This window comes from Carlito syrichta, unplaced genomic scaffold (assembly GCF_000164805.1).
Source record: "Carlito syrichta isolate Samal-C Ts95f unplaced genomic scaffold, Tarsius_syrichta-2.0.1 Scaffold307224, whole genome shotgun sequence".
NCBI lineage: Eukaryota > Metazoa > Chordata > Mammalia > Primates > Tarsiidae > Carlito > Carlito syrichta.
Window position 1 is genome coordinate 143,521 of NW_007251320.1, and position 12,413 is coordinate 155,933.

General features: G+C 45.4%; 1 protein-coding gene across 1 annotated transcript in view; it reads left to right on the forward strand.

Annotated features, from left to right (window-relative positions):
* Window positions 1-921: 921 nt before the first annotated feature.
* Window positions 922-12,413, forward strand: part of LOC103266568 (cytochrome c oxidase subunit 5A, mitochondrial) — a 15,678-nt gene continuing 4,186 nt past the window's right edge. Inside the window, exons 1-4 of the mRNA XM_008064207.1 lie at window positions 922-931; window positions 5,107-5,223; window positions 7,931-8,052; window positions 10,468-10,590. Of these exons, the coding sequence (XP_008062398.1) occupies window positions 922-931; window positions 5,107-5,223; window positions 7,931-8,052; window positions 10,468-10,581 (363 nt within the window). The 3' untranslated portion in view covers window positions 10,582-10,590. The remainder of the gene's footprint in view (window positions 932-5,106; window positions 5,224-7,930; window positions 8,053-10,467; window positions 10,591-12,413) is intronic.

The window sequence follows — 12,413 nt, forward strand, 5'->3', positions numbered from 1 at the left end:
CAGGATTACAGGCTGAGCCACCAAGCCCAGCTCCCAAACTGTTATTTATTTATTTATTTTGAGTTGGAGTCTCACTCTCGCCCAGACTGGAGTGCAAGTGGCCGCTCCCGGCCACCGCAGCCTCAACCTACTGGGCTCTGGCAATCCTTCTGCCTCAGCCTTCCGAGTAGCTGGAACTACAGTCATGCGCTACCACGTCGGCTAATTTTCGATTTTTTTTTTTTTTTGAGTTGGAGTCTCACTCTGTCGCCCAGACCGGAGTGCAGTGGCCGCTCTCGGCCACCGCAGCCTCGACCTACTGGGCTCCGGCGATCCTTCCGCCTCAGCCTTCCGAGTAGCTGGAACTACAGGCGCGCGCTACCACGCCCGGCTCCTTTTGATTTATTGTAGAGATGAGGTCTCGCTAAGTTGCCCAGGCGGGTCTCGAACCCACGGGCTCAGGCAATCCACTCACCTCAGCCTCCGAAAGGCACAGGATTACAGGCTGAACCACCGAGCCCGGCTCCAAACTGTTATTTTAGAAAAGAGTTTTTGGAATGCAAGCAGTTTCTTTTCTTTTTTCTTTTTTTTTTTGCGTAGGAGTCTCACTCTGTCGCCCAGACTGGGCTCCGGCAATCCTTCTACCTCAGCCTTCCAAGTAGCCGAAACTACAGGTGTGCGCTACCATGCCTGGCTAATTTTTTATTTATTGTAGAGACGAGGTCTCGCCAAGTTGCCCGGATGGGTCTCGAACCCGCAGGCTCAGGCAATCCACTCACCTCGGCCTCCCAAAGTGCTGGGATTACAGACTGAGCCACCAAGCCAGGCCTACAAGCAGTTTCTAATTTGGCTTCCAGAGAAAGGTGGTCAAGTCATTGAAGGTGATAACCTCCTTGACTTGGATTTGCAGGTGCCAAAACTATCACTCATCTAGTCAAATCCATGCCCACCGGTGAGCAAAAAAGAATTACTTATCATGAAACACTGTCCTGGGTAGAAGGATAGGTAATTACCTCTGTGGAGGGAAGTACATAGGCTTTTTTTCCTTGGGTAAATACTTAGGAGGGGAATTACTGCATTATATGGTGGGTGGTGTTTAACTTGATAAGAAACTGCTTAACAGTCTTCCAAAGTGTATCATTTTACACTTGTACTTTAGTCTTCAGTTAAGGATAATTTTACAGGCATGCGCTACCGCCCCCGGCTGATTTTTTTATTTATTGTAGAGATGAGGTCTCGCTGCCCAGGCAGGTCTCGAACCCGCGGGCTCAGGCAATCCACTCACCTCAGCCTCCCAAAGGCACGGGATTACAGGCTGAGCCACGGAGCCCGGCTAATTTGGTTTTTTTTATTGGAGTCTCTGTTGCCCAGGCTGGAGCACAGTGACACAATCAAGGCCACCACAGTCTCGACCTGCTGGGTTCAGGCGATCCTGGCTCAGCCTTCCAAGTAGCTGGAGCCACAGGCACGTGCCACCACACCTGGCTATTTTATTTTTTTAATTGTAGAGACGAGGTCTTGCCATGTTGCCCAGGCTGGTCTCAAACCCTTGAACTCAGGTAATGCTCTCGCCTCCGTCTCCCAAAGTACAGGGATTACAGGCATGAGCCACTACGCCTGGCTAACTTTTATACATTTATTTATTTTATTTTATTATTATTATTTTTTGAGTTGGAGTCTCACTCTGTCGCCCAGACTGGAGTGCAGTGGCTGCTCCCAGTAACCACAGCCTCGACCCACTGGGCTCCAGTGATCCTTCCACCTCAGCCTTCCAAGTAGCTGGAACTACAGGCGTGCGCTACCATGTCCGGCTAATTTTTGATTTATTGTAGAGATGAGGTCTCGCCAAGTTGCCTAGGTGGGTCTCGAACCCGCGGGCTCAGGCAATCCACTCACCTCAGCCTCCCAAAGGTACAGGATTACAGGCTGAGCCACCGAGCCTGGCAATAAGGGTTAATTTACCATATATTTAGTACTTATGAAGTGCCAAGTTCTGTGTATAGTGTTACCTACCAGCTTTCATAGTTAATATCCATAATCTGTGAAAGAGGTAGTGTCCTCATTTTACAGATAAGGAAAATGAAACTTGAGTTAATTTTCCCAGGATCAATGTGAGCATGAAGAAACTAGAGGTATCTGACCACTAGACTGTACTATATCCTATGACCCAAAGGCAAAATTTCTTGCCTTTTCCACCCAGGAGTTTGAATCTAGCCTGGGCAACATAGCAAGACTTTATCTCTACAAAAAAATTAAAAAGTTTGCCGGGCATGCTGGCGTGTGCCTGTCATCCCAGCTACTCAGGAGGCTAGGGTAGGAGGATCACTTAAGCCCAGGAGGTGGAGGCTGTGGTAAACTGTGATCACACACTGCATTCTAGCCTGGACAACAGAGTGAGACCCTGACTCAAAAAAACAAAACCATTTTTTTTGCATAGGGTATGGATTAGAGAGCATGTTCCCTCTTAGGGGACTTATTAGACTCTTCAGGGAAGAGACTAGTTCGATAAAAAGTTTCTAAAATTTTCATTGCTTGGTTAGATATATAATCTATTTTGGAATATAATAGCATAAGATTTTCTTTAAGTGTCAATAAAGAGCCCGGCTCGGTGGCTCAGCCTGTAATCCCGTGCCTTTGGGAGGCTGAGGTGAGTAGATTGCCTGAGCCCGCGGGTTCGAGACCCGCCTGGGCAGCGAGACCTCATCTCTACAATAAATCAAAAAATCAGCCGGGCGTGGTAGCGCATGCCTGTAATTCCAGCTACTTGGAAGGCTGAGGCGGAAGGATCGCCAGAGCCCAGCAGGTCAAGGCTCCGGTGGCTGGGAGCGGCCACTGTACTCCAGTCTGGGTGACAGAGTGAGACTCCAACTCAAAAAAAATAAAAAGTGTCAATAAAGTATATGTCACAAGTTTGCTTAAGAACTTGAATGGACATTTTTATTTTTAGAGATCAGGTGTCATTATGTTGCCCAGGCTGGAGTGCAGTGGCTCGTCACAGGTGCTGTCATATTATAGTACCATATATTCTCAAACTCCCTCAAGCCATCTTCAAACCTCAGTCTCCCGAGTAGTTGGGACTACAGGTATGTGCCACCATGCCCAGCTTGGGCTTTTTCTTTCTTTTTTCTTTTGAGATAGGATCTCTGTCACCTTGACTGGAGTTGAGTGGTATGATCATAGTTCACTACAACCTCAACCTCCTGGGTTTTAGTGATCCTCTTGCCTCAGTCTTCCAACTACCTGGGACCACAGGCACGCAGCACCACATGCAGCTAATTTTTAAATATTTGTGGAGATAATGCCCAGCTTTCTCTCCCCCCCTTCTTGGCACTGTGGCATAGCTATAGGTTTGTTTTTAACTAGGAATTAATACTCTCTGCTTGTTGTAAAAATTTAAACAGTATGGATGTATATAACCAAATAAAGTTTTTCCCTCCCCAAAATAATCACTGTTAGCTTAAAACCAAAGGGAACCCCTATTAGTAATCTCAAGGTAGTTTACACATTAGTTACACATTAGGGGCCAGGTGCGGTGGATCATGCCTGTAATTCCAGGTTGAGGTGGGAGGATTGCTTAAGCTGAGGAGTTCAAGATCAGCTGGGCAATATAGCCAAAGAGGTTGAGCCTACAGTGAGCCAGGATCATGGCCACTGTACTCCAACCTGGGCAACAGAGTACAACTCTGTCTCAAAAGATAAAAACGAAAAGAAGAGTTATTCCTGGGCATGGTGGCTGAAGCCTATAATCTCAGCACTTTGGGAGGCTGAGGCGAGAGGAATGCCTGAGTCCATAGGTTCAAGACCAGCCTGGACAACTTGATGAGACCTCATCTCTGTGATAAATCAAAAAATTAGCTGGATGTGATGGTGCGCACATGTAGTTCCAGCTAGTTGGAAGGCTGATGTGGAAGGATTGCCTGAGCCCAGCAGATAGAGGCTGCGGTGACTGTAAGCATGCCACTACACTTCAGCCTGGGTGACAGAATGAGACTCCAACTCAAAAAAACAACAACAGCCGGGCTCGGTGGCTCAGCCTGTAAATCCCACCTTTGGGAGGCTGAGTGAGTGGATTGCCTGAGCCCGCGGGTTCGAGACCCACCTGGGCAGCAAGACCTCATCTCTACAAAAAATCACCCGGGCGTGGTAGCACATGCCTGTAATTCCAGCTACTTGGAAGGCTGAGGCAGAAGGATCGCCGGAGCCCAGCAGGTCGAAGCTGCGGTGGCCAGGAGCGGCCACTGCACTCCAGTCTGGGTGACAGAGTGAGACTCCAACTCAAAAAAAAAACAAAGAAGACTGGGCATGGTGGCTCAGCCCGTAATCCCAGCACTTTGGGAGACTGAGGCAAAAGGATTGCCTGAGTCCAGGGTTTCGATACCAGCCTGGGAAACCTAGTGAGTCCTCATCTCTGTAATAAATCACAAACACTATCTGGGTGTGGTGGCCTGTGTGTGTAGTTCCAGCTACTTAGAAGACTGAGGTGGAAGGATCGCCTGAGCCCAACAGGTTGAGGCTGCAGTGGTCATGAGCATGCCATTGCACTCCAGTCTGGGCGACAAGAGTGAGACTCCATCTCAAAAAAAAAAAAAGTTACACATTAGGGAGAAAAGCATGAGCATACCTTTATGATACTTTTTGTTCTACTTGCTTTGTTTTATTTTAAAGATATCTTTCCATATCAATAGATAAGATTTCTTTTTTTTTTTTTTTTTTTTGAGTTAGAGTCTCACTCCATCTCCCAGGCTGGAGTGGCACGCTCATGGCCACCCCAGCGTCGACCCACTGGGCTCCGGCTATCCTTCCACTTCAGCCTTCCAAGTAGCCGGAACTATAGGTGTGCACTACCACACCCAGCTAATTTTTTATTTATTGTAGAGATGAGGTCTCACTAAATTGCCCAGGCTGGTCTCGAACACGCAGGCTCAGGCAATCCACTCTCCTCGGCCTTCCAAAGTGCTGGGATTACAGGCTGAGCCACCGAGCTTGGCCAAGATTTATTTCACTTGACCTGTTGAATATTTTTTCTGCCACAACGTATATAGCTGATTTCAAAATTTAATGCGTTAGACAAGATCAAATCAAGTACTGTATTTGTACATTGAAGTGACTGTTCTTTCATCATTGTAGCTATCCATTCAGTTCGCTGCTATTCTCATGGGTCACATGAGACAGATGAGGAGTTTGATGCTCGCTGGGTGACATACTTCAACAAACCAGATATAGATGCCTGGGAATTGCGTAAAGGTAATTGGAACATGGATATATTTGTCTATATTGGTGTATAAATTTGAACTTCTTCCACTATTTTACTGAAAGCAACTATTTTGAAAATATACATTGTGTAAACTGGTTACTGTCATGCAACTTGCAGTTAGGAAAATTTATAACTTTTATAGTATGTTTACTATAAAACCAGGTTTTAAATCAGGCACTATTGACATTTGGGGACTGTTCTTTACCTGGCAGGATATCTAGCAACATTGTTGGTCTCTACCCACTAGATGCCAGTATACACACACCTGCAGTTGTAACAATAAAGATGTCTCTAGACATTACCCAGCATCCCCTGAAGGACAAAAATCACCCCTGATTGAAAACCACTGGTAGAGCCATAGAGCTAGGTGAGCAACAGTTGATAGTTTTGAGGCCAGGCATGGTGGCTCAAGCCCATAATCCCAGCACTTTGGGAGGTCTAGGTGAGAGGCTTGCCTGAGTCCAGAGGTTCGCGACCAGCCTGGGCAACTTGGTGAGACTGCGTCTCTATGATAAAACAAAAATTACCCAGCGCTTTGGGAGGCTGAGGTGAGTGGATTGCCTGAGCCCGCGGGTTCGAGACCCGCCTGGGCAACTTGGCGAGACCTCATCTCTACAATAAATAAAAAATTACCCGGGCGTGGTAGCACGCACCTGTAGTTCCAGCTACTTGAAAGGCTGAGGCAGAAGGATTGCCGGAGCCCAGCAGGTCAAGGCTGTGGTGACCATGAGCATGCCAGACCATGAGCTTGCCATTACACTCCAGCCTGGGCAATAGTGTGAGACTCCGACGCAAAGAATTTTGTGACTGGGCTCAGTGACTCAGCCTGTAATCTCAACACTTTGAGAGACCAAGGCGAGTGGATTGCCTGAGCCCACGGTTTCAAGACCACCCGGGCAACTTGGTGAGACCTCATCTCTACAATAAATCAAAAAATTAGCCGGGTGTGGTAGTGCGTGCCTGTAGTTCCAGCTACTTGAAAGGCTGAGGCGGAAGTATCATCGGAGCCTAGCAGGTTGAGGCTGTGGTGGCCGGGAGTGTGCCACTGCACTCCAGTCTGGGTGATATATATTTTGTACATTTTATATAATTGACACAAAAAATCACTTGGTTCTCTTCCCCTCTGGTTAATGGTTTGGATTTTTTGTTACTTTTTATTCTCAGTTATGAATTGTCTTGCCCTGAATAAGCATCTAAATAAGCTAAAACTTGTCTTTGCTAAATTTGCAGATGTATGTTTAGCATGAATAAATAGTATTGATACCTAGTTACTAATTTTAAGTGTAGGGTAATTTATCTGAGACCAAAAATTCAGCCTCTATAACTGCATTCTAGCATTGTAATTCACTGGTGTCCTTTGTTTAAATATTTTACGATAATAAGAGGAAGAAGCTAAATACCTTAAATGTCTCTGTAGAAATGTAATAACTCCTTTTTGCTACAATCGGGAAGTCTTACTGAGTAGAAGTAATGAAAAGAATAGTAATTCTGTGTTCCCATTAAGAAAATCTTGAATTTTATGATGAGTCATTTTGTGCAGATTCAAGTGTAATCATGCCTGGTCATTTTCTGGTTGAATGTTTATGAGTCTGTGCAGTAACGTCTCTATAATATCTCCTTACATTCCTCATTTGGGCTTCAACTATCCTTACACATTCCTCTAGTGGTTTTTAGATTATTTTCCAATTGCATCTGTTTTATTATTCTTTTTTTTTTTTCCTTTTTTGAGTCAGAGTCTCACTCTATTCCCACACTCATGGCTACTGCAGTCTGGACCTGCTGGGCTCAGGCAGTCCTTCCACCTCAGCCTTCCAAGTAGTGGAACAACAGGCACATACCACTATACCTAGCTAGTTTTTTTTTTCTTTTTTTTTTCTTTTTTAAAATTTATTGTAGATAAAAGGTCTTGCCAAGTTGCCCTGGCTGGTCTCAAACCCCTGGACTCAGGCAGTCCTCTTGCCTTGGCCTCCCAAAGTGCTGGGATTACAGGCATGAGCCACTGCACCCAGCCCTGAATCTGTTTTAAAGCATCCAAAATACATACATTGTACTAAGAGTGAAAAATAGGAGTTGAAAATGACCCTCTTATTTGAAAAGAAACCTGCTAATTATTATGAAATTGTTTACATTTAAGAAAACTCTTCCCAGCCCCCAGTGCCCCGTCCAGAGCACTGTGAGGGAGCTGCAGCAGGGCTGAAGGCAGCCCAGGGGCCACCCCCTCCTGCCGTGCCTCCAAATGCAGATGTCATGGCCTGCACACAGACAGCCCTCCTGCAGAAGCTGACCTGGGCCTCAAGCGAGCTGGGCTCTAGCGCCTCCCTGGAGACCAGCATCCAGTTGTGCGACCTTATCCAGGCATGTGCTGAGGCCATGCACAGCACTGCTGCACTAAGAGACGCCCCTGAGAAAAACCCTCTAGAAAAAAAAAAGGAAGAAAAGAAAACTCTTAGGGTTTTTTCCTTCAATTTGCATGCTTTTTCTTAGTTCTTTCCATGAATTCACTGTGGAATGTCCACTGTGATCTTCTCATCTAGAATTTGTTAAAGGTAGCTATCCCTCATTTTATAGATAAGAGAGTAGAGACCCAAACATAGAAGATCATACATCCATGATTCAATAAAAATATAGATAACTGAATTGTAGTTTAAGTGAAACTATTCTAGGTTGACATGGCCCCCTTTTTATTTAATTTTACAGGAATGAACACACTTGTTGGCTATGATCTGGTTCCAGAACCCAAAATCATTGATGCTGCTTTGCGGGCATGCAGACGGTTAAATGATTTTGCTAGTGCAGTTCGCATCCTAGAGGTTGTTAAGGTCAGTGAAATAACAGTGCTGAAATTGTTCTGGAAGTGGATGAGCTGTTAATCAGGCATCAACATGTTCTCTGTTTTTGAATGTGTTAAAATGCCTAAAATTAGCCCTTATTTAGCGAGAAGGAATATACATTGCTCTTCCAGTCCTTCTAGAGGTAGCCTCATCCATGGCCTTGCAAACTGCATGATACTCTGTTGTCTAGCAATTCCATTTGAGAATTTATCTTCAGGAAATAAAGGTGTACAGATATTTATCTCCAAAGTGTATTCATCTTTTTGCTATTTGTGATAAGAAATTAAATGTGCCGGCCTCGGTGGCTCAGCCTGTAATCCTGTGCTTTGGGAGGCTGAGGTGAGTGGATTGCCTAAGCCTGTGGGTTCGAGACCCGCCTGGTCAACTTGGCAAGACCTCATCTCTACAATAAATAAAAAAATCAGCCGGGCATGGTAGCACGTGCCTGTAATTCCGGCTACTCGGAAGGCTGAAGCAGAAGGATCGCTGGAGCCCAGCAGGTCGAGGCTGGCGACAGAGTGAGACTACAACTCAAAAAAAAAAAAAAAGAGATTAAGTGTTATTAGTGGTTTTTGAAGAGGGAAGTTCCCAGAACAGGTTATTGCTACATAACTATTAATATTGTAAAAATGTGTTTGACATTAAACATATTCACAGCATATTAACTAGAGAAGGTTGTAAACAGTTTTTGTGGTATGACTTCATTTTATTTTATTTTATTATTTATTTATTTATTTATTTATTTTTGAGTTGGAATCTCATTCCGTTGCCCAGGCTGCAGTCCAGTGGCACGCTCACAGCCACCCCAGAGTTGACCTGCTGGACTCCAGTGATCCCTCCACCTCAGCCTTTCAAGTAGCTGGAACTACAGACGCGTGCTACTATGCCTGGCTAATTTTTGATGTATTATGGAGACGAGGTCTTGCCAAGTTGCATGGGCTGGTATCTTAATTTTTTTGAGTCAAGTCTCACTCTGTTGTCCAGGCTGAAGTGCAGTGGCATGCTCACAGCCACCATAGCTTCAACCTACTGGGCTCAGGTGATCCTTCTGCCTCAGCCTTTCAAGTAGCTGGAACTACAGACATGTGCTACCATGCCCAGCTAATTTTTGATGTATTATAGAGACAAGGTCTTGCCAGGTTGCCTGGGTTGGTATCTTATTTTATTTTTTTTGAGTCAAGTCTCACTCTGTTGTCCAGGCTGAAGTGCAGTGGCATGCTCACAGCCACCATAGCTTCGACCTACAGGGCTCAGGTGATCCTTCTGCCTCAGCCTTCCAAGGAGCTGGAACTACAGGCATTAGCCATCATGCCCTGGTAATTTTTCTTGATTTATTTATTTATTTGTTTATTTATTTTTTTGAGTTGGAGTCTTACTCTGTCACCCAGACTGGAGTGCAGTGGGTGCTCCCGGCCACCGCAACCTCGACCTGCTGGGCTCCAGCAATCCTACCACCTCAGCCTTCCAAGTAGCTGGAACTACAGGTGCGCGTTACCACACCTGGCTAATTTTTTTGATTAATTGTAGAGATGAGGTCTCACCAAGTTGCCCAGGCGGGTCTCAAACCCACGGGCTCAGGCAGCACTTACCTCAGCCTCCCATGGCGCAAGATTACAGGCTGAGCCACAGAGCCCAGCCGTTGAACTTTTAATATTCGTTCCTGAAGAAACTTGTGTCAATACTGCTGTAATTATGTTGTGGTGAACTCTCCTGCCCTGGACATATGTATTCTCTAAGTGCAGCTCTCTGTGAAAAGGCACTATGGTCTGTAAGAATAAAAGTCAAGGTCTGTTCAGGGGGAAAGTGTGATATTACTCTTTCTATAATAGGTGAGATAATTCAGGGTTCTGTAGGCTATCAATCTATTTCAGCACTGGTAGTTAATTCAGTTAGGGTCTCAAATTGGAGGCAAATGAAAAAGTTTTTCCTCTGTTAACTTAATTATTCCTGTTGCCTGCTGGGCATGTCTAATTGCCTTCACAAAATTCTGTCATCACTGCTTTCTTTTCTAGTAATTCTAGACTTTAAGTTTTTTTCTGGATTTAGTCTAATTGTCTTAGTTATTCTCAAGGTATCTTAAAAACCTAGTTTGAAGGCTGAGGCGGAAGGATCACCGGAGCCCAGCAGGTCGAGGCTGCGGTGGCTGGGTCGGCCACTGCACTCCAGTCTGGGCGACAGAGTGAGACTCCAACTCAAATAAAAAAAAATAATAATAAAAACCTAGTTTGAACAATGCCTCTATAAGTTGCCTGCTTTAATGAACAAATGTGTTAACTTACAAGTGGTGACCTGTATTAATTCTATGCTACTAGCCTCCCCATATGTGACTAAAAGCTTTTTCAAGTTTTGTTAAAAGAAATGGGTTTTTAGAGAGTTAAATGTGACTGTTCTCTTTGCCATCAGGACAAAGCAGGACCTCATAAGGAAATCTACCCCTATGTCATCCAGGAACTTAGACCAACTTTAAATGAATTGGGAATCTCCACTCCAGAAGAATTGGGCCTTGACAAAGTGTAAAACCCATGGGTAAGCAACAAACTGCTGAACAAAGCAGGAGAACAGTCCAGGGAGGGGTGAGTGGGTGACACTTCAGCACTCTCAGAGTAGAACTTTTTTTTTTTTTTTTTGAGTTGGAGTCTCACTCTGTCGCCTAGACTGGAGTGCAGTGGCTGCTCCCAGACACCGCAGCCTCGACCTGCTGGGCTCTGGCGATCCTTCCGCCTCAGCCTTCCAAGTAGCCGGAATTACAGGCATGCACTACCACGCCTGGCTGATTTTTTTTGATTTATTGTAGAGATGAGGTCTCACTGCCCAGGCGAGTCTCGAACCAGTGGGCTCAGGCAATCCACTCACCTCAGCCTCCCAAAGGCACGGGATTACAGGCTGAGCCACCGAGCCCGGCTCAGAGTAGAACTTTTAATGTTCTTATTGGAGTCAGTGGCCGTGAGCATGAAGAGACTTTGAGAATGCCAGTGATGAAAATTTAAAGAACTGAAATTGTTATCTCTAGTTGTTATTATTGTTTGCTTACTGATGTAAAGGCAAGTAAAAGTTTCCTTAATTAAAAAAAAAATCTGCAAAGCTAGGCATGGTGGCTCACACCTGAGCATTCTGGGAGGTGACATTACTCTTTCTATAATGGATAAGATAATTTAGGGTTCCCATCACTCTGGGAGGCCAAGGAGAGAGGATTGCCTGATTCCAGGGGTTCAAGACCAGCCTGGGCAACTTGGTGAGACCTCGTCTCTACAATAAATAAATAAGTAGCCGAGTGTGGTGGCATGTGCCTATAGTTCCATCTACTTGGAAGACTGAGGTGAAAGTATCACCTAAGCTCAGTAGGTTGGGGCTGCGGTGGCTGTGAGCGTGCCACTGCACTCCAGCCTGAGTGATAGACTCTGACTCAAAAAAATATATAACTACATAAAATAATTTTAAGCATAAAGATTAGCACAGAATAATATGGTGAATCCATGTGCCCACACCCAGATTTTCAGATGTTATTTTGCCTTATTCGCTTTGGTGTTTTGAAAATATTTTCTTTTTTTTTTTTTGTAGCCAGAGTCTCACTGTTGCCCAAGCTGGAGTGCAGTGGCACGCTCACAGCCACCGCAGCCCCAACCTACTGGGCTTAGATGATACTTCCACCTCAGTCTTCCAAGTAGCTGGAGCTATAGGCGCATGCCACCATGCTCGGCTAGTTTTTTTTGTGATTTACTGTAGAGACAAGGTCTCAGCAAGTTGCCCAGGCTGGTCTGGAAGCCCTGGGCTCAGGCAGTCCTCTTGCCTTGGCCTCCCAAAGGGTTGGGATTATAGAGTGAACCACCACACCCAGCCCATTTATTTTTTATTTTTTATTTTTTTTTGAGTTGGAGTCTCACTCTGTCGCCCAGACTGGAATTCAGTGGCCGCTCCCAGCCACCACAGCCTCAACCTGCTGGGTTCCGGCGATCCTTCTGCCTCAGCCTTCCAAGTAGCCGGAATTACAGGCATGCTCTACCACGCCCAGCTGATTTTGTGATTTTATAGTTGAGATGAGGTCTCACTGCCCAGGCGGGTCTCGAACCCGCAGGCTCAGACAGTCCACTCACCTCAGCCTCCCAAAGGCACGGGATTACAGGCTGAGCCACCAAGCCCGGCTCCATTTATTTTAATAACAGAGTTAATTTGATTCTTTTGTCTTTGTGTGCCTAAATTAGAAATTTTTTTTTAGATTAGAAACTATAGTTCATTTAAAAGTAAACTAGAGAGAGAGAGAGAAAAGATTCACCTCTTTAAGGTGGGAGAGGGGGAGGCCGGGCTCGGTGGCTCAGCCTGTAATCCCAGCACTTTGGGAGGCCAAGGTGAGT